This window comes from Peromyscus maniculatus, chromosome 22 (genome assembly GCF_049852395.1).
Source record: "Peromyscus maniculatus bairdii isolate BWxNUB_F1_BW_parent chromosome 22, HU_Pman_BW_mat_3.1, whole genome shotgun sequence".
In the NCBI taxonomy this organism is placed as follows: domain Eukaryota; kingdom Metazoa; phylum Chordata; class Mammalia; order Rodentia; family Cricetidae; genus Peromyscus; species Peromyscus maniculatus.
In genome coordinates, this window is record NC_134873.1 from 44,582,657 (window position 1) to 44,604,900 (window position 22,244).

Genomic DNA, 22,244 nt, shown 5'->3' on the forward strand with positions numbered 1-22,244 from the left:
GAAAATTTATATCTCTTCCCAGAGCTTCATTATAATTATTTCAAACCCACAGACAAGTAACTGCATTAGAGAGTGTTTAAGTGATTTTAATTGCCTTTCTTTTTCCCGTCTGGGGCATTTGTAATGGGCAAAGACCTAAGCAATTGGCCCAAAGGGAGATTGATGGGCTAGGAATGGTCTTAGACACAATCATCAATCTCCGCAGAGCTAGATTCCAAGTTTATAAAATAGCTCAGTCTCTCCTCTGTTTTTAAGGCCCTGGGCATTTTCTTTCCACCCAATAATCCAAACTGCTTCTCACCAGGTTTCCTTGGTACCTTCTATATAAATTAGCATCAGAAGGCACATGAGAGAGATGTTCCTAGAAATCTGTACATATAGGTATCTGTTGCAGAGCACTTTAGACCCGGAGTCAAGGACCTAGGTTGAAGAAATATCCTTTCTTGGTTAAACAGTAGCAAATCACACTGTGACCATGAAGGATGCTCCTTCTCAAATTTCAAGTGAATACAGACTCCTGGAGCTCATAAATACTCAAACATTTTAAGCAGTTTTAAATTGGAGAACCGAGTACATCCATACTTGGTTCTGAGATACTCAGACTGCAAGTTCGATATGAATGAACTCTGGAATCTGTTCAGCTCTCAGTTCTGCTTTCTCAAAGTAGAAAGTATTTCATTTATGTGTGGAATGCCTGCAATTCAAAAACCATATGAGTTGACAGGCTATTTTAGAGATCATTATTATTATTATTATTATTATTATTATTATTATTATTATTGTGTGTGTGTGTGTGTGTGTGTGTGTGTGTGTGTGTGTGTGTGAGACATGGGCAATGGCCAATCTGAAGGGTGGCTCTGCAGGTTTCTCTGTGGTCCACTTTCCTTCCCAGTCACTTTTGATCCTGAGATGGCTCTGCCTCTGTGTTTCTTTTATAGTATTTAAATTGGGCCTAAGGTATGAAGAGGAAATAAAATAATACTTACTTTCACCTCATCCAGAAAGCAGAAACTGTTGTGAGTATTGTGCTGGGAGAGAAGAGACAAACTTTAGAAAAATTAAGTACCATGCTTTTTAAAAGGCCATTTATGATGAGATCCTAGCTGGAAACAATGCCAAGGCAGTTTTAATGTAATGGTGCCATCTTGTTGTAGAATGTTTATTTGAAGTAGGCAAAGATATGTTACATTTGTCTATGTTGCAGACTATTACTGTGTAAAGGTGGGTTACTTTTGTTTATGCTGCATTTGTTTAATGATGCAAAGATGTGTTGCATTTGTTTCACCTTGCCTGCCTAAAGCACCTGATTGGTCTGATAAAGAGCTAAAGGGCCAATAGCTAGGCAGAGAAAGGATAGGTGGGGCTGGCAGATAGAGAGAATAAACAGGAGGAGAAATCTAGGCTCAAAGGAAGAACAAGAGAAAAAGGAGGAGGAGAGCGAGGGAGATGCCCAGGGCAAGAAGCCAGGCAGATACCAGCCAACCAGACCTATTGAGAGCTGCTGTACACTCCCATGGCCTTTGGCTACCTGCAGCTCTCAGTACAGATGTAGAAAAGTGGTGAAAGTAAGATATACAGAAGTAAGAAAGGTAATAATCCCTGAGACAAAAGGTAGATAAAGAGAAACAGGTTAAATGAAGTTAAAGGAGCTAGCCAGAAAAGAGCTAAGTTATTATCAACACGAACAATAAGTCTCTGCGTCATGATTTGGGAGCTGGTTGATGGCCTAAAAGAAAACGCCTGGTACACCAGCTCTCATTCTGTCTATGTTTAAAACTGATGCTGTTTATGGAAAGGAGACTGCTGGCCTTGCCATGTAACTGATGGTGCATCATGACCAGTACATTTGCCATTTCCACTTGTAGACTTTTATAAGACAGATAAGTATCCTCAGGCTCCGTAGATTCGTAACCACGCCCCACAGTCTCTTTTTAGTTCCTACCCAGAACATACTCAGTTTTCATGACTGTAGTGTTCTCTCAACAGTGGCCCTCTGCATTTTGTGCAGGGTGGTCCTGCAGAACTCAGCCTCTGCCAACCCTCAAGCATCATTATACTATCTCTCTTATGATGACAGGTAGAAAAAAATGGTCATGACTATAGGCCTCGCAGATTCGCCAGAAGTGCTGAGAGCTGTATTTAAGTTTTATAAGAAGTGACATAACATTGGCACTGAGAGGAGCTGTTGTACTCACTCCCATAAAATGTTTCTGGGGACCACTATTACAGACAGTTAGAAGGGCCAAGCAGAGCCAAGGGCAGAATCAGTGGAGGGGAGCTCCTGACATTTCATCTTTATGTTTACAAAATAAATACCTCTTTCAACCTCTCTTTGGAAGTTGCCAGAGCTTTGCCTTAAGCAAGTGATAGTGATATTGAATAAGATGTAAGAACTGAGGACCTGTCTATCCAGCTGTAAGAATTAGTGAAATGCATCATGCATAAAACCTTCTGCACCTTACCTTGTATTTTATTTCATACCAAGCTCATGGAAGATGAATTTAGAAATTCATGAACTTAGAAAGTTGTTTGGACTGTTAGTCCCTAAATTCGGAACTTTTTATTTTACTTACTTATTTATTTATTTATTTTAATTTGTTTTTTACTTTATTTATTATTTATTTATTATTACTGAATCCAGAACTTTTCATGTCTCCCCATGCAGAAGTCATTAAACGTAATTTAAAAATCTAAAACAATTTTTCATACAAGACGATTCATTCAGGATTTCTAAATATCAAGCCTGGATACAATCCATAGGATATTGCCACCTTGTTAATCATACATGCATTTTAAAGTATTGCAATAAGCACATTGTGATATATAAATATAAAGAAGTGTTATACAGAATACTGTGGGAGTCCAGGAAATAGAGATAACTCTATCAGGTTGAGCCAGGAGAGATTTCCTGGGGCTGGTGACGTTTGAGCTGGAGGAAAAACAAACAAGCAAACAACAACAGTAAGTAGTTACTGTCGAGAAGAAAAGAGGGGTATTTTGAAAACGTCTATTCCAGGAATCACACCTAACTTGGTAGAGCTGAATCCTAGGGTCAGTACTGGAGGGCAGAGTGGAGAAGGGCTTGGAGACTGGTCTGCTTTTCTGAAGCACTGAGATATACTTGAGAACCATTGAAAGTTTACAAGACAAAACTCAAGTAGAAGGAACAGAAGTTCTAGGCCAGCTTGGGAAACTTTGCGAGACCTTGATTTTTTTTTTTTTTTTTGTTTTTTGTTTTTTGTTTTTTTGAGACAGGGTTTCTCTGTGTAGCTTTGGAGCCTGTCCTGGATCTCGCTCTGTAGACCAGGCTGGCCTCAAACTCACAAACATCCACCTGCCTCTGCCTCCTGAGTGCTGGGAGGTGTGTGTGCCACCACTGCCCGGCCCAGACCTTGTCTTAATGAGAAGATGAAAACAACAACCACAAAACCCAAGCTTTTATTGTGGAATATTTAAGTGTATACAAAAGTAAATAAAATAACACAATGAGCTTCCATGTTTTTATCACACAACTTGAAGATATTTTATTTTTCATTTTAAAAAATCTCTACCTATGCTCTTCTCTCGCCATCATTAATCTTTGTGAATGCAGTAGGCAAAGGCAATTGTTGCCATCTCTGATGACCTAAGTTCAATTCCTGGGACCCACCTGGTAGAAGGAAAGAACTGAGCTCCACATGCACACTGTGGAGCACACGCGTGCACGCACGCGCACACACACACACACACACACACACACACACACACACATATACACACACACACACACACACACACACATATGAGTGTGTGTGTGTGTGCGTGTGTGTGTGTATGTATGTATATGCATGACCTTGAAATGGTCAGAAAACCTCTTGATCTTGAAGAACTGCCCTACTATTGAGGAGTCTTCAAGACAGTGTTTCTCAACCTGTGGGTCACAACCCCTTTAAGGGTTGAAGGATTCTTTAACCGGTGTTGAATACCGGATATCTGCATATCACATATTTACATTACAATTCGTAACAGTAGCAAAATTAAGATTATGAAGTAGCAACAAAATAATTTTCTGGTTGGGGGTCCCTGCAACATGAGGAACTGTATTAAAGGGTTGAAATGTTAGGAAGGTTGTTGAGAATCCCTGCTTTAAGGCATTGTCAGATGTGAGCTTGGCAAAGCCATGTTCCCCTCAGTGACCATGAAGTGAGTTTGAATAGGAAGCAACTGACACCCAGAACTGTGTACTTACTTGTCACTTGGAAGTGAAGGAGCTGGAGCTGGAACAAGCCAGCTCTGACAGCTTCGCAGGGAGCATCATTCCGCCTCTCCCAACTCTGTAGGTCAGTAATGCAGTAGGGTAGACGGTTCGTAGGTGAAAAGGCTCCGAATGCATTCCCTGCAAAGTCAGCAGAGAGTGCGCAAGAGGACGAGCTGGGCAACAGGAAAGGCAAGGAACTGTTCCTAGGTAAGAGAACTCGCTTTATGTACGGAGAACAAACCGCTGTGTTCTTGTTTATCTCTTGACTCCCTCCAAACTGGGTTAAAGCTGCTTGTGCAAAAAAAGATAAAATATAATTGGAACTACTAGAAAAACCAGAGACAAATTATTCCAGTTAGTAGAGCTGGAGGGGGCGGGGATTGAGCTTTAAAAAGCATTTTTAAAAAAATGTCCCAAGTTATGGCAATATTTGATATGTTATCGCTTGCTGATTGATTTCAAAACTCGAGGCAGGCAGAGGTGGTGGGGTGTAACTTAGCAGGAGGGTGTATACGTTGCATGTGCACAGGCCTGGGTTTGATACCTGGTACTAGAAAAAAAAAAAAAAAGATGAACCAGGTTAAGATGATGTTGCATTTATTTAACTCTGTGAAGCTGTGTTACTGTGCCTGTCTAAAACACCTGATTGGTCTAAAAAAGAGCTGAACAGCCAACAGCAAGGTGGAAGAGGGATGGTCGGGGCTGGCAGGCAGAGGGAATAAATAGGAGAAAAATAAAAAATGACGAAGAGCAAGAAAAGGAGGAGAGAGGACACCATGGGCCAGTCACCCAGCTACATAGCAAGCCATGGAGTAAGAAGTAAAGAAAGGTATATAGAATAGAGAAAGGTAAAAGCCCAGAGACAAAAGGTAAATGGGATAATTTGAGTTAAGAAACGCTGGCTAGAAATAAGCCAAGTGAAGGTCGGGCATTCATAAATAAGAATAAGTATCTATGTGATTATTTGGTTGCTGGATGGTGAACTCCTAAAGAGTAAGGAGTTAAACAAACAAAATACCAACTTCATTGTGACTTTATTTTATTCAAATGTATAAACGACACACAGGAAACTATCCTGAAAACCTCACAGTGGGGAGTATGTGTGATTTCTGGAAGACTACGTGGATGTCCCCAGTTGTAGTTAAAAAACTCAGAGCAACAGGAAGAGAAAGCAGGACAAAGTGTGACACTATACTCTCTATAGTGTACAGAAGGAAAGAAATGGACCTTATTTCATTTATATTTTTCTTAATCTTCCTAGACTATACCAAAGGAAATGTCAAAACACACTGACGCAAGTAGTTCATTAGTGAATACCATTGTATTGACAACTATTTTTTACAGGTGCGTGCGTGCGTGCGTGCGTGTGTGTGTGTGTGTGTGTGTGTGTGTGTGTGTGTGTGTGTAGGAAGCATGAATGTGCAGATGCAGATGGATGTGTTTGTGTGTGTGTAGAGACCAGAGGTTGGTGTTGGCCATTCTCCTCTACCACTCTTCCTTTTATTTACTAAGGCAGAGTCTCCCACTGAATCAGGAGCTCATCTGGCTACCCGGTTGTATCTTGTGTCTCTTGTCTCTGTCTCACCAGCCCTGGGGTGACAGGTAGGGTGCCCTGTGGGTGCTGGGGATCTGAACTCTAGTTCCTATGCTGTGTGCCAACTGTTTGATCCCTGAGCTATCTGTCCTGCTTGAGAGCTTATTATGAAAGAAAAACACAGAAGTCAGAGGAAATTGGAAACCTGGTAGTCATATAGACATTTAAGGGTACTATGAATGAAAATAAATAATACCTTGTTAGCCCAGCGATTCTCGACAGGCTGCTTTGTGCCCTGGTGAGAGATGAAATCTGTCTTGCAGTTTGAGCCTCCCTTTTGAGTGAGCATGAGGGGAGGCTTGAGGAAGCAGGGTAGTTGTCTTGTCTTCCCCCTTATCTAATCTACATGTAGGACCACTCTTGGGCTCTATACCTTGAAAGATCCTCCTCAGCCTTTGAACCTGTGATGGCAGAGGACCACCCAACAAGTCTGAGGTGGGAGCTGACAGAGGAAATGTCAGCAAGCAGTCATCAGATTTTCTCCCTGCTTAGGAAAGAGACCCTACATGTTCCTCCTAAACCTCCAAAAGCGGGAAAGGCACATCATGGAATGATAAGGGAGGGACACTTGGTCTCAGCCTCAGGGGACAAAAGAGGGTAGAGAGGATTTAGGGAGCCTGGGAGGCCCTTGCTGATTGGCTCAAGTAACTGCAGCCTTGCGGTTGGCAAACCTAGATCTGATTTTCCTACAAGAATCAAGAAAGCTAGATGTTAAAGTGGAAGTTGGACTTGTGCATGTTTTCACAAATAGCGAAACAATTTTGAAAAATTCTAAATGCCAGCAGCAGCACTAACAAATACAGCTATGGGCTGAGTTGTTCCCAGAGGCCGCCAATCTGTAGAAGGAGGTAGAATTGATTAGCGAACATGGTCTTCACCGTCGGCAAAGCTTGGAGACCTGCAGTCCATCGTTTGTCTGTCCTTAGGTAGGCTTTCTCAGCTAAGGGGGGAAAGGTGCAAAGAGAAAGGTGATGTCTTCCCAGGGACTGTGTTCTTGCATGTCACTGCTGTCCCATTAGAGACAGAGCTTGGGTGGTTATGTACAAGCAAGGTTGTGTTTCTGGACCCGCAAGCACATCTGTGTGAGACATTGCTGTTGGCAATTCTGACAATACTCTCACTGTCCACATAGTCCTCAGTTGAAAACTTGGGGGAATGATTCGGATATGGTCCGAGTTACAGCAAAGGTCCAGAAGCTTGGAGATGGCTGGATGACAGAAGAGATTTTCTAGATTTAAAAAAAATGTAGGTGGTTGGGCCTTTGTTCACATTTTATTAAAGGAATCACTGCCTTCTCCAAAAGCTGAACATTAAATTTTAGGAAAGAAACTATCATGATAGAAAAGAAGTTGGCTGGGCATCGTGGCTCATGTCTGTACTCACCAGCACTCAAGAGGGGATTGGAGAAGAAAGGCTTAAAAAAAAGAAGAGGAAGTCAACGACAACACATTTATTTGCAACCCATAAAACTAGTACATGTTGGGTCTCAAGTATTTTTTCATTTTTAGAAATGAAATGTAGAGACAGTTAGTTCCAGACATTTTGGTATTTTTCCTAGTCATTGAATGTTTTTATGTTTTTTTTCTTTTGTGTGTGTGTGTGGGGGGGGTTGTTCTTGTGTATGACTACAGGCATGTACATGCCATGACAGCCATACACAGGTCATAGGACAACCTCAGCTGTCAGTTTTTACCTTCTACTTTGTCTGAGACTCCTGTTTCCCACCGTGTACCCAGGCTAGCTGGCCCATAGGTGACTTGGACTTTTCTGTCCCTGCCTCTTTATCTCATTCTGGGAACGTGGGGGTGGGGATGGGCGCATTTGTTACCACCCCTGGCTGTATGTGGGCTCTGGGGATCCAAACTCAGGTCCTCACACTTGTGTGGCAAATACTTCACTCACTGGGCTGTCTCTGCTGTCCTCCATTTTTTTTTCCTCTGGAACAACGAAAGAACGTAGTACCAAATTAATGAGATGTTTAAACATGTTAATTTGTATTTTTTTCAGTTTTAATTATACAACTATACATAACTTCCGTTACATTTAGTAGTGAGGAATTATCTTTTTACCTAAAGTTCTAGTGAATTCTGAATGTTTGTATGATTAGTAAGAAGACAATTAGATAAAAAAATAAGATTAATAAATACACGCTCTATTTTCCTCCCTCTCTCTCTACCTCCCTCCCTCTTTTTCTCCCTCCCTCCCTCTCTTCCCCCTCCCTTTTTTCTTCCTTCCTTCCTTCCTTCTTTCTTTCCTTCTTCCTTCCTTCCTTTCTTTTCTCCTTTTTTTTTTTTTTTTTTTTTTTTTTGAAACAGGGTCTCTCTATATAGCCCTGGCTGTCTTGGAACTCTCTCTGTAGACCAGGCTGGCCTTGAACTCACAGAGATCCATCTGCCTCTACCTCCAGAGTGCTGGGATTAAAAACATGTGCTACCAGGCCTGGTAGCTGGTACATGCGCTGTTTCCTGGGCTATAAATTAGAAGCAAATGTTGAAAAGGAGCTGCTAGATATGGTGGTGAGATACAACAGTCAGCTGTTATGGGAGCCTGCGCGCTTGTAAAATCCCCTCAAGTTACTGCAGAAGCTGCTGACTTCTGGTTCTAAGTTTACTACCAGCTTGGTTTCAGTTACTATTTCAACTCAACATCCTTGTTACAACCAGCAGATCCATTCACAGGACGTTTAGTGAAGATGTTTCCCTGGGTCATCCACCCTCAGACTTGGTTTTAGGGACATTAGGAACCGGCAAGCGTTGTTTCCTGGAATCTCATCATGATCTTTGATCTAGAAAGATGGAGAAAGAGAAGGCTAGAGAGAAGTGGACACAGCTTCTCATGAAGTAACAGCGTAGGAGACCCAGAAATGGGCAGAGTAAGCCTGGTGGGCCGGGCCATAAAAGAGGAATTAATGAATGGAGATATCCCCAAATGCGAGCACCTTAGGATGCCTGGAGCTATCACTCTCTGTTCCCTGTGCCATGCCAGTGGCTTACTCAAGCTTGAGACTGACACCTCATGCTTATCTCTCCTCTCTATTGGAGCCAAACCGAACGTTCTAAATGCTTACAGGACACCCTCTTTAAAACCTTTACACAGTTTCTTATTGTGTTACATACCTCTAGGGTCTTTCCCATGGTATGCAAAACCTTTGATAAATGACCCCTTACCCCAGGCCCACCCTTTACCCCAGGCCCACCCTTTACTCCAGGCCCACCCTTTACCCCAGACCCATCCCTTACCCAAGGCCCACCCCTTACCCCAGGCCCACCCCTTACCCCAGACCCTTCCCTTACCCCAGGCTCACCCCTTACCCCAGACCCACCCCTTATTCCAAGCCCACCCCTTACCCCAGGCCCACCCTTCACCCCAGGTCCACTTCTTATCTCAGGCCCGCCCAAACCCTCTCTCTGCTCCTCCGTGCATTATAATATTATGAAAACGAACTTCTTTTTCATAGCCCCCACGCTCTGCACATTGCCTTTTACTGTTTTGTTAAAGTGCTGCTCCACCCCTGACACGTTCTAGCTTGGCAACAGCAAACGCGCTTTTCAATAATTCTCTACCTTCCAGAACCTTCTAGACAGACTTCGGCACCCCGTGAACTGGTTTCCTCTATGCTTTGTGTGATTTATATCGCCGCCTGGATCGGCTTCCCTGGGAGTCTCTAAAGAACAAGACTGTACTTTTAGAGACCTCCCTACACATAAAATGTGTCTGATATCTCAGCGAAGATATCTCTCTCTGCCAACACGCTCTTTACTCTTCCAACGTGACCTTTAAACACCAGATTGGCTTCTCCTTCTTCTCATTTCTTGGTCCCCTCTAATTGTTTGTTACTTCATGATAAGCTATCTTCTGTTCCTTCTATCCTTCTCTTTCTCCGACTCTCTAGGTTGGAAGTCGCCATCAGATTCTTGGCTCTAGGAAGTGCGTAACTTTGGAAGCTAGCCATAACCAACCCACACTACCAATTTCTAAATCAGTAGTCTGCAACCTGTGGGCTGAGACTCCTCTGGGGTTGCATATCAGATATCCTGCGTATCAGATATTTGCATGATTTACAATTCACAACAGTAGCAAAATTACAGTCATGAAGTAGCAACGTAATAATTTTATGGTTGGTAGTCACCACAACATGGGGAGCTGTGTTAAAAGGGTCGAGGCGTTAGGAAGATTGAGAACCACTGCTCGAAAGGCTTGAAAAATCCCAAAGTTCTTTGCAGTATATGCTGACAGATCTCCCTCTACCGGGCTCCAGTCTCCCAAATGTAAATATGTTGTTAATCCATTCATAATATTGTCTTAATGAGAAACCGTATTTTAAAGTACAGAAAACTGCTTGGCAAATTCAGTTGGGAATGTTTCACCAGTCCAGGACTTCTTCATTTTAAAATCACCTTGTGGTTCACTCTCTCTAACTTTCCACAAACGGATTCTTTTGTTCGGCTGAGAAAGATGGAGTGACTTCTTTCCTGTTGGACAATAACAGTGAACCTTACAGAAAGTTAATTGGGACCTACAATGCCACAGAATGTTCTAGTAACTTCTGCTTTCTTTTCAGTAGGTATGTGCTATGATTTCAGGAGCAAGGAAGTTGATGTCTTAGGAGTGAAAATGAGCCATGTCCCAGTCTCTTGATTTCTTTTCCTTTTAGAAAAAAGAAGAAATATTTGTGGTAGGATAAGTATCTGAAATTAAAAAAAGAGAACAGCTGCGTCACTAAGGGGAGCCCTCCAGTTGGATGCTTCAAGCTGTCTAAATGTAACTAAAAGCAAAGGAGGAATTTGAAAGTCACTTTTTTTTTGGTTCTTATGTTTGGCTTTTAGTCAGTTCCAATAAAAAGTCTAGCTCCAAATCCCCGATTCAGAAGCAATTTAAACCGAGATTTTTACCATCTCATAAAAGAGTACTATAAACACGCAGGTTTCTAAATAGGAACAAATGTTTTCACTTATGTGTTAGTTTCACATAATAGTACAGTTTCAGTTGGAGAAGAAAAATAATCCATATAAGAGGTTTTGGTGGGTTTATTGTCTGTGCACATGAAACTGGTATCAAAAAGATTTTTAAAAAAGTTTATTTTTTAAAATATGTCCCCATGTGTTATTCTTGGGTTTTTTTTTTTGGGGGGGGGGTGCGGTTTGAGACAGGGTATCTCTGTGTAGCTTTGCGCCTTTTCTGGATCTCACTCTGTAGATCAGGCTGGCCTCAAACTCACAGAGATCCACCTGGCTCTGCCCCCTGAGTGCAGGGATTAAAGGCATGCTCCACCACCGCCTGTCTTGTTATTCTTGTTTTAATTTAGTTTTATGTGTATGCATGCTTTGCTCACATGTGTGCTTGTGCACCACATGCATGCCTGGTGCCCATGGAGACCAGAAGAGGGCATCGGATGACCTGGAACTGGAGTTCGTTGTGAATGGCCTTAGAGGTGCTGATAATTGAGTCCCAGTCCTCTAGAAGAGCAGCCAGTGCTCTTAATGAAGTGCTGAGCCACCTCTCCAGCCCCTGCTCTTTTCTGATTACATGCTTAGGTTAGCTTATAATGTAATGGGAGTCATCACAGCATCTTTATACACATGCGTCCTGATACTTGGTTTTCATTTGCTCCCACGTGCCCTCCCCGACTCTGGCTGATTCCCTCCCTTTCCGAATTACTTTCTCATCACATTTTTTCTTTCTTTCTTTCTTTCTTTCTTTCTTTCTTTCTTTCTTTCTTTCTTTCTTTCTTTCTTTCTTTCTTTCTTTCTTTCTTTCTTTCTTTCTTCCTTCCTTCCTTCCTTCCTTCCTTCCTTCCACTCTTTCTTTCTTTTTCTTTCTTTCTTTCTTTCTTTCTTTCTTTCTTTCTTTCTTTCTTTCTTTCTTTCTTTCTTTCTTTCTTTCTTTCTTTCTTTCTTTCTTTCTTTCTTTCTTTCTTTTTTGAGACAGGGTTTCCCTGTGTAGTTTTGGTGCCTGTCCCAGATCTCGCTCTGCAGCCCAGGCTGGCCTTGAACTCACAGAGATCCGCCTGGCTCTACCTCCTGAGCGCTGGGATTAAAGGCGTGCGCCGCCGCCGCCGCCGCCGCCGCCGCCGCCGCCGCCGCCGCCGCCACCACCGCCACCACCACCACCACCATGCTCATTACGTTTTCTTATCACATATATTTTATTGCTCTTTCTGTTTTCCATCCACCTCAGGACATCTCCCTTCTCTCTCATGGTCATCTTTCTAATTTTATGACCTACTACCCCTATGGGTTTTTTTTTTAATGTTTTTATTTATTCATGCAGTTTTATTGTATTTGAGATTGGAATTTAGCTACATTGCCCAGGGTAATCTGAACCAGCCTCCCAGATAGCACTACCCCTCCTGGATTGATTTGTGCATTTTTTTTTTTTTCAAAATTCAAAGATTGAGTTAGAAGACATGGTGGAGTATGCCTAGAATTCCAGAATGGGGAGTCTGGAGTAGCCAAATCATGAGTTCTAGGACAGCCTGCACCACGCAGCAAGTTCAAAGCCAACTTGTACATACTGAAACCCTGTCTCAGAAAATAAACAAGCCAAAAAATAATTTAGTTATTTAATGAAATCCAAGGCCTCGGTGGTGAATGTGTCCCAGTGGTAGAAAAGCTGCTTAGAAAGTATGAAGCCCTGAGTGTGGTGGGGAGAAGGGGAGCCTCGGGGCAAGGAATTGTCTCAGAGTTCATCTCACGAGGGTTCAGTGTATTTAGTAATAATTAAGTAATAAGATTTTATTTTATTTGCTGCTGGAGTCCTGGAGTGGGACAGGGCCTCTAGAGTGGATTTTGGGGGGGAGGGCTGGGGGTGTAGGTGGGAGAAAAAAAAACTCAGAACAGTGACTGGCATGGAAATCATTAAAAAAAGACCCCTTCTCCATGTCCTCTTCCTCCTCCTTCACTGCTACCACCATCATCATTTATCATCATCATCACCCCCACCATCATCATCAATTACTATCATCACCATCATCATCATCATCACCACCATCCATTATCATCATCATCACCACTATCATCATCATCAATTATCATCATCATCACCATCATCACCATCATCATCATTATCAAATTCACTCTGAAGTAAATGAAATAATCAAAGGAATGCAGGGATGTGACTATTTCAGGTGACTTCATGCCAGATCTTTCTAAGGTTTTAGGACCACCAACAGAATTACTATGAGGACAAGATAAGCATCTTGAGAAGAAAACACTGATTTTTTTTTTAATTTAGAAAATACAACTATTTTTCCAAAGTCCCAAATCTGAATTTCTGGGGTAAAACATTTTCTAGCTGACAGTCTCATTTTGGAATGTCATTTTCAGTTCGAATAGGGGCTTAGCATACTAAGTCCTAACCCTTTGGTGTGCAGGAACACATCCATCTGTATATCACCCACCCAGAAGTGTCTACAGCGTGTGCACATGGCTTTATTTCACACCCAGATCCTTCCAAATGCCAGGAATGCACCTTTGGGTTGGACTTCGGCGTTTTATGGTTTATTACTAAAGCATCCCCTGGACTTTGGTGTTTAATTTGCCTCAGCTAACACTAAGTATGGTAGTTTGACTGCCAGTAATAAATGCCAGCGAGTAAGGAAAAAACACGCAGCTGAACTTTGCTATTTTATTGTTTCCTCCTACCGCTGCCCCAGATGCAACGAGGTCTTGTGAGTGAGATGAACTCTGAGCTGCTCCTGTCTGGTACTTGGTACCAGTGTTCCCCTGGGTTGCCAAGCCTACTGTGACAATAAAGCTTATTCATCTACAGACAATATGGCCAGTGATAAATGCTTAGGAGTCAGCACAGGAAGTAGCGAGCATGTGTTCTCGACAGTGCCTAGAAATGGATTGAACAGGCTAAAAGGTTTTCAGATCATGGTGGGGCAGGGATACATTTTTGGAGTCAGACTAGGGATTTGGGAATTAGAGGGTAATATGCTATTGGACCATCAATTCCACCTCTTTAGGCCTCTGTGTTCTTATTTATGCAGTAAAGACAATAATGCTTAGCTTTTGGGATTTTATTAGAGTAACTATAACATAGATATTCCCCCCAGCATTGTAACATTCATGCTATATTTCCAGCAATAAGTGGTATTTTTACATGCTATTATTGCCTTTTAAAAAAAATTCAGAACGAAAAAACCCTATTAATGTTAATTAATATCCTATTAATTTAGTAAAATCCTTTAGAAGAAAGTGATAAATGAACAGGCAGCACATAACTTAAGACCCAGGAAAATCTTATTAAATAAGCCTGTCAAAGGCAAGAATGGAAAGTAGCTTTAGAGTTGAAGAACACAGTGTTTTCATTGTTAAATGACCTTTGGACTAATGCTCAGCCATCCCTAAGTGTAGGGGATTTTATTCTTTATGTCATCCATTAGGGCCTGTGGACAATGATTTGTCCTTGCTGTAAGCACAGGGCCCGTGCTGTGTGTTCAAACTGTCCCAGTAGCTCTGTGGCACAGACAGCTTTGACAGTGAGGAGCACGAGACCGATGGAGCAACCTGGGAAGGGCAACACCAGAGGAAACAGGGTAGAAAGAGACATCCAAAGAAGTGAGGGATGAGCTTGAAAAAACTGGGACTGAAAGCTAAAGTAACAAGACCGAAGTTGAAATAACAACAACAACAACAACAAAACAAACAACAACAATAATAAACAACAAACAACAATCAAACAATAACAGCAAGCAACAACAATAACAACAAGCAACAGCAACAAAAACAACCAACCAACCAAACAAACAAACAAAAAAAAAACTAACTAGAAAGTAGGAACTAGCAAGAGAATAGCAGTGCCATGTTGCAGTTTTTTTTTTTTAATCTCTTTGAAGACGACAGGAAATGAAGGTCCTAGAGGGTGTGAATGGCTGGCCAGAGATGTGGGAAGCCTGGTTGGGAAGGTGGCGATCATGGTGAGTCATGGGTTGCAGTTGTCAAATGAAATAACCTGAGTCAATGCAAAGGGTGAGAGAGAAGTCATTTCTCTGTTATTATCTCTACTAATTTCTTTTGGTGGGTTAAGGTCCTTGTCACCCATCCAGGCAAAGGTAGATGAGATATCAGCTAGGACCTGTGACATCTTCTTTGTTGTTGAGACAGTATCTTATTTATCCCAGGCTTGCCTTTCTGTTGTAGAATATTATTTTAAGACGTGTTACATTTTTTTTAATGCTCTGGAACATTTGTTTAATGATGCGAAGATGTGTTGTATTTGTTTATGTTGCATTTCTTTAACTCTGTGAAGCTGTGTTACTGTGCCTGTCTAAAACACCTGATGGGACTAATAATAAACTGGAGATCCAGTAATGAGGCAGGAGAAAGGATAGGTGGGGCTGGCTGGCAGAGAGAATAAATAGAAGAAGAAACCTGAGAAAAGAAGAAGAAAAGAGCAAGAGAACAAGAAGGGGGTGCTGGGGGCCAGCCACCCAACCACAGAGCCAGCCACGGAGTAAGAGTGAAAGTGAGATATACAGAAGTAAAAGAGAAAAAAAAAGAGAGAAAAGAAAAGGCCCAGTGGCAAAAACTAGATGGGATAATTTAAAGTTAAGAAAAGCCGGCAAGAAACAAGCCAAGCTAAGGCCAGGCATTTATAATTAAAACTAAGCCTCCATGTTTGATTAATTTGGATGGTGGGCCCCCAAAGGACCAAGGAGTAAAAAAGACAAAAGAGCAAAAACAACCAACAACATCTTTCATTATCTAAGAAGGTGACCACGGACTCCTGATCCTTCTACCTTCCCCTCCAAAGTGCTGGGAATCCTGGCATGTGTCGCCATGCTTTGTTTCTAGCCGTGGTTCTCAACCTTCCTGGTGCTGTGTGCGACCTTTTAATACAGTTCCTCGTGTTGTGGTGAGCCCCCAGCCATAAAATTATTTTTGTGGCTACTTCATAATTACAATTTTGCTACAATTATGAATTGTAATGTAAATATCTGTGGGTTTTGATGGTCCTAGGCGACCCTTGTGAAAGGGTCATTTGACCCCCTCCAGGGGTTGAGACCCACAGGTTGAGAACCACTGGTTTGTATGGTGATAGAAATCAGACCCAGGACTTTATGTGCATGCTAGACAAGTCATGTATCGACTGAGCTATAGCCCCAGTCCTCAGCCCCCATCTCTGGTATATGCTTCTTCGGTCTCTTCTCCATGCTATGGCTGTAAGAATCTTTATGATTCCAGTGTGATCCCGCTTCTTTCCTGTTCACTGTTATAGGAATAGTTTCCCCCTTGTCCTTTGTTCTATACTCCTTGGTAGCTTCCGCTACTCCTCAGGACTTAACTACTTCTACCTCGTTAGTCCTGGTCCTTGCCATATCCAACATTCAGTTATCCCACATGTCTTTCACATCCTCCCTACTGCTGTCTCCTTGCCCACTCTTTGCTCAGCTAAAACATTCCCAGCTCCTAGACTCAATAAGCACCCCGTCCCTACATGCTCTGTGCTGTGCTTTGGACGTTATTTTATCATATCCGCTTCTCTAGTTCTTTGCTACTGCATAGAAATAAGAATTTTATCTCTCTGGGTCATCAACCCACCTCCTCGCTTCCCTGCCCTTCAGCAGCCACTCTAGTGCCTTGCTTAGCATCTCATATTTAATACATCCTTAGTATTTGTCACATAAATTCTCTCTCAGAGCCTCAGTATTATTTCTTTTATAGGACTCAAGATTAAGGCTTTTTTTTTTTTAACAATGTTACCTGTTTTAGTACAGGATTTAGGTACATACAAAAATTTGTCTCCATATGAAGGTCAATAATAGTTGGTTTTTTTTTTTTTAATGTGTGTTTTGTTGGGCAAGGTTGCACTCAAGAGATAGAGACAGGAGGATCTCAATGAGTCTGAGGCCAGCCTGGTCTACACAGTGAGTTCCAGGACCATCAGGGACACATAGTTAGACCCTGTTCTCTACCCCCAAAACAATACAATAAGAAGGGAAAAAAACCACATTCATATATGTATAGAGATATTATCTACTATGAGAAGAGAGGGTCTTTAAGAGATTTTGTTTAAGATCTTTCTGGGAAGAAAGAATGCTATAGGCAAGATAATCTTTGGAAGTGCTAATACTGTTAACATCATTTCAAACTACTTCTCATTAGATATAACATTTCACCTTATGAATTCTGCTTTCCTAGAGCTAGGAGAAACCCCCGGTGTGGTGTTGGTGTGGAATTGGTGTGGTTCCCAGGTACCTGGCACTAGGAACTTAGTCTACAGCCTGACAGTCTTTCTCAGCTTTCGCTTGAGAATTTTCAGGAATGGAATTCCATTACCCATAAGACCATCTACCCACTGCACCCTACTCCAAAGCAACAATATTTTTCATTCCATTTCACTTCTTTTGTCTTCAAATGCCACCACTTCCTGCCACATCTACAAATTGGTTCTACATTTCAAATTAAATACTCAATTTAAAAAGTGCCAGGTTTAAGTAAAACTTCCCTTGTGACTGGCTAATGTCGAAACCTGATTTTCTTTTTTTAAAAGTTCTAAGTCAAGAGCCTGAAGTACTCATTTATATCTATAAATATTAATTAAAACTGGCATGAAATTGGCCTCTGCTTACTGCTCTTAAAATTGAGTGCATGTGTGATCATCCTAGCTAAACTTGGGGAAAGATATTTTTGATGATAGACTCTTCACAAGTTAAATCAATGTAGGTCTTTTTTGCTATGTGAATGTATTGTGCCTTGGAAACCATATTCAACAAAACCATATTCAACGAAACCCTACTGGCCATTTAGAATGATTTTTTCCCTTGGAAATAGTTTGAACTATCAACACTACAGTAAGTTCTAAACTATCAGGAGACTAAACGACCCAAACTACAATAACACTGACATCCCTGTTGAGATCATACTAAGTGATTTAGGATCAGAGTGGTATTTAACCACAGCAAAGTGCTTAAGGATTTGTTAACATCCGGGGTCAATTCTTGGAAACTCTTAATGAGTAACTCATGGAGATAAGTATACAACCAAAGTAAGATTTTACACTATGGAGATAAAACCTTTTTGGGGGAACACATATGAATTGTTTTAAGGCAAATTAAAAAAAATTAAATTCTATTTATTATTATTCTGGGGTGGGGATGGTCCACATGCTTTGGCCTATGTGTGGAGGTCAGAGGACGATTTTGTACAGCCAGTTCTCTCACATTTTTTACCCGCATCTAGAGGTAGACTTGGGCCGTCAGGCTTTCGTAGAAAGCACTTTACCACCTGGGCCCTTTATCAGGTCCCTAAAATGCAGAATTTTGAAAGTGCCAGTTGATTGAAAAAAATCATGCCACCAAATAACTATTTTGAATGTGTTTCCCTTTTATTTGATTTTAAGGTTGAAGTTCACACCAAATCTCAAACATCCTGTAGACCCTCAGGGAATACCTTTTGGAATCCTCAGCACCAGGTAGGTTCTTTAGGGTTCCCATTCACTGACTTGAGGTTCCTCTCTGCTGTTTTCAGGTTTTCCAGAGCACTTATAATTTGAGTTGGATGAACCAGTTCTTCAGCCTGCTTCCTTGGTGCCCTTTCCAGGGATGACAATTGCCCTTGACATCTCTTCAGACCTGGACCTTTATCTGTATGAAACTAGATTGTAAGTACTTTTTAAAATAGATCAATTAAGATTATAAGAAACAACCCTAAATACACCCAACAAGACAAAAGAAGCACACCATGACATTCATGAGAGCTAAATTTTTGCATGATGAGATTATAGGTCACGTCTTTCCTTGCTGTCCATTTTAAGACATGGATGCCACTATTTTTTGCCAGCTAGAACCTTGGTTTTTGAAAAGGCATTTGTAGACAAAATAAGTTCCCCATGAATGAAATGTGATCACAGGTAAGTGTGCAGGAGACAGAAGGGTAAGTGGAGACACAGACAGGCTTAATGATTGCAGAAACAGATTGTAACCCAATAGCCCAGTCCACTAGGCCCATTACGAACCAGATTCTTCACTGTTCACAAATATAGCTACGAATACAGTGACAAGCCTTTAGTTCAGGGTTATTTCTAGCCACTTGTGGGGAACTCAACACTTCCAAGACAACTCGAGAATCATCTTGGGGTTTGGCCTGAAAAACCACTTACAGTCATGTATGGCTATTTCCAGCTAATTGTTCAGTCTCAACTTATAAACACACTAATGGAGCTTACACTAGAGGGAAACTGGGGAAGTGCTGCCCAGAATGTCCTAGAAGAGGTATGAAATTCTTATTATGACTATAGATGAACCCTGTCAAATATAAAAGGCTGACAGGAATTTTTAAAGCTAATTTAAATTAGTGAATCAAACTGAAAAAGGGGAAAAAAAAAACACCCAAAACCTCTTAAGTATCTCTAATTCTCTCACAAATTTACACACATTCAGACACACTTTGGGTAATTTTTAGTTTATTCATTCATAAGTCCATTCATTCCTAAAATTAATAAATCTTTTTGAAGGAATTTTCTATGGAGAGTTATTACTTCAGGCATTTGAAGGAAGATAAACCCAGGAAAAGAGTTAAGGCATGCTGAGTGGGAGGTGGCATGAGAGAGGTTTTTTTTTTTTTTTAAGTAGGTGATCAGGAAACATTTGCTGATAAAGATGGCTTTGTTATGAGGTGTAAGAGAGTTGGCTCCACACAACTTTATGAATCCCTTTCCTGTTGTTTTCATTAAGCCATTTTTTAATCCTCCAAGAGTATCATTAGGCACAAAGACATGACTGTATAGAGTGAGTTGACAAGAACCTTTTTTCCTTTCATGTAGAGTTAGATGAAGCCCATAGGCTCAATGTACGCCCAATGCACAAAGTCACCCAACTGCCATCCTTTGCTGATCTCACTGACTGGTTACAACCATGCCTATGGACATTAGTCATTTCTCCCTACGCTTTCTGCAGCCGACTGTGACCCTGCTGAAGGCGAGGAAAGAATGATTCCTTCCTTCATCTGGGTAGCTGTTGTTTCTAATTCATTGCCTGATGCTCAGTGATCGCCAGTTAAGTAAACAACGCTGGCGAGGGAAATAAACCCTGACTCAAACAGCTCACCGGTAGTCTCCAATTGCCCCGTTTATGCTTTCCACTGTCCAAAGTGGGTAATACTTTACAGCATGGTGGCCTCTGTGGTTCTCCATGTCCTATGATGACCTGGCATCAGAGGCTGACTCTATGAAGTAAAACGGTGCTGTCTCCCCAACAGGGACACTTTTCATTACTGACTCTAAGCCAGTTGCCCCATGGCATTCTCTTGAGTGATAATTGTGATGATCATAATTGTCTATGAATGATAGTTGTGGTTACATCCTCCTCCTGAGATGTTGTGAAAGAGCAGTGCCCTTAATACTAGATTAGGGGACAATGTTGTGACAGCTCGTACTATTCACATCTGAGGGAGTCATATGAGGGGGAGGGAGTCCAGGAGTTTAATTTTAACACGGGGATCTTGCTTCTAGGACTGAAAGATGAGTTAGCTCGGATTAAACTGTTGAGTCTCTGAGGTTTACCTGCAAGTAGAGAATGATAATTGCTGCCTGACAGCATCATTGTGAAGGTCTCATCAATAAAGTTGGGTAATATCACTCAAGTTTCTACTGGTGTTTTGAATGAGAACACAGGCTCTTATGTTTGACTACTTGGTCTCCAGTTGATGGAACTGTTTGGGAAGGATCAGGAGGCGTGGCCTTGTTGGAGGAGGTGTGTCACTGGGGGTGGGCTTTGAGGTTTCCAAAGCTCACACCATTCCCAGTAGGCTCTTCCTCTGCCTTGTGTTCATGCATTGGGATGTCGTCTCAGCTACAGTATTGTCTCTGCCTGCCACCATGCTCCTCAGCATGATGGTCATAGACTCTAACACCCTGGAAATGTGAGCCCCAATAAATGTTTTCTTTTATAAGTTGTTTTGGTTATGATGTCACTTAAGGGCAATAAAAATGTAACTAAGGGCTGGAGAGATGGCTCAGAGGTTAAGAGCACCGACTGCTCTTCCAGAGGTCCTGAGTTCAATTCCCAGCAACCACATAGTGGCTCACAACCATCTGTAATGAGATCTGGCACCCCTCTTCTGTATACATAATAAATAAATCTTTAAAAAAAAATGTAACTAAGACAACCACCCATAGTAACAATGTTACTATTAGCAAGTTTAGGAAAAGTTTGGAATTTGTGCTTATAGTTGTGGAACATCTACATGATCAGTGAGGGTGATGCTTACAACTACATTTGTATTCAAAAGTGTGTGTCCCTAAATATATCTGCAATGGCATTTAACTGAGTAACGTGTACAGCATTCCCGAATGCCTTATTAGGTAAGAATATGACGAAAAGCATAAGATACTATTTTTACTACTGTTCAGCTGCAGAAAGGGATGGTATGTAAGACGGAAGACCTCTGTGGTCTCAAATCACGGTGCACGTTAAGGGACATTCCATCCAGGTGTTTCATCCTTGTGGCAATTGAGCTCATCTGTCAATCTGACACTTTTCTTGTAGAAAATACAGTCAGGGGCAGATGGGCAGGCCCAGGGGAGGTAGGAAAACACTCCTTTGATGCAGTCCAAAGAGTAATCTTCTCTTCTTGTTCACTTAGCGTTCTCTTGAAGCGTAATTAGGGACAGAGGCTCCACGGGGCGAGAGAACCGCTGACTGACACAGCTATGGAGATGATCTGTCTACTGCTGGAAATGTCTCCAGATTTTTGACACCGGCTAAATAACCATGGGGTCCAGCGGCCTCGGGAAAGCAGCGACGCTCGATGAACTGCTCAGCACGTGCATTGAGATGTTTGGTACGAACCTTTCCTCTTAGGTCCCCTTGTGCGTCTTGACGCTGTCACTTGCTTCAGCCCACATGCAGGTTCTTTCTGGGATAGTCTGCTGTCTCTCCAGGTTCACTGGCCTCTGCTCTTATGTCTCTCACTGTCCACGGCTCTTACTCCAGACACACTGCTTATTTCTGAAACATCCATTGTGACTTTTTGTTGTTTGTTTTGGTTTTGGTTTTCGAGGCAAGGTTTCTCTGTGTAGCCCTGACTGTCCTGAAACTCAGTCTGTAGACCAGGCTGGCCTCGAACTCACAGAGATCCGCCTGCCTCTGCCTCCCAAGTGTTGGGATTAAAGGCGTGTGCCACTGCTGCCCGGCCCTTGTGTCATTTCTACTTCCATAATTCTCTCATTGGAATTCTCTTCCAGGCCAGCAGTCATCATCCTGAATAGTCAAAATTCCTGATAACGTATCAGAAATGATGCTCACTTCTACCATCCCACTTCTTGGTGTATATTGTTATGCATATATACATGCTACCATGATGTTTGCCTTGTTCTTTGACTCCTCCCCAGCTCTGTGTGTGTGTGTGTGTGTGTGTGTGTGTGTGTGTGTATTACACAATCCACTATAATCTTCATTTGTATATA

At 41.8% G+C, this 22,244-nt stretch overlaps 1 protein-coding gene across 4 annotated transcripts in view; it reads left to right on the forward strand.

Annotated features, from left to right (window-relative positions):
* The window catches only part of Rasgrp3 (RAS guanyl releasing protein 3), a 99,267-nt gene that overhangs the window by 38,287 nt on the left and 38,736 nt on the right, over positions 1-22,244 (forward strand). For all 4 annotated transcript variants that reach the window (XM_016003426.3, XM_076559276.1, XM_042266825.2 and 1 more), the window contains exons 2-3: positions 18,308-18,440; positions 21,422-21,619. In XM_016003426.3, coding sequence (XP_015858912.1) covers positions 21,550-21,619 — 70 coding nt within the window. In that variant the 5' untranslated portion in view covers positions 18,308-18,440; positions 21,422-21,549. The remainder of the gene's footprint in view (positions 1-18,307; positions 18,441-21,421; positions 21,620-22,244) is intronic.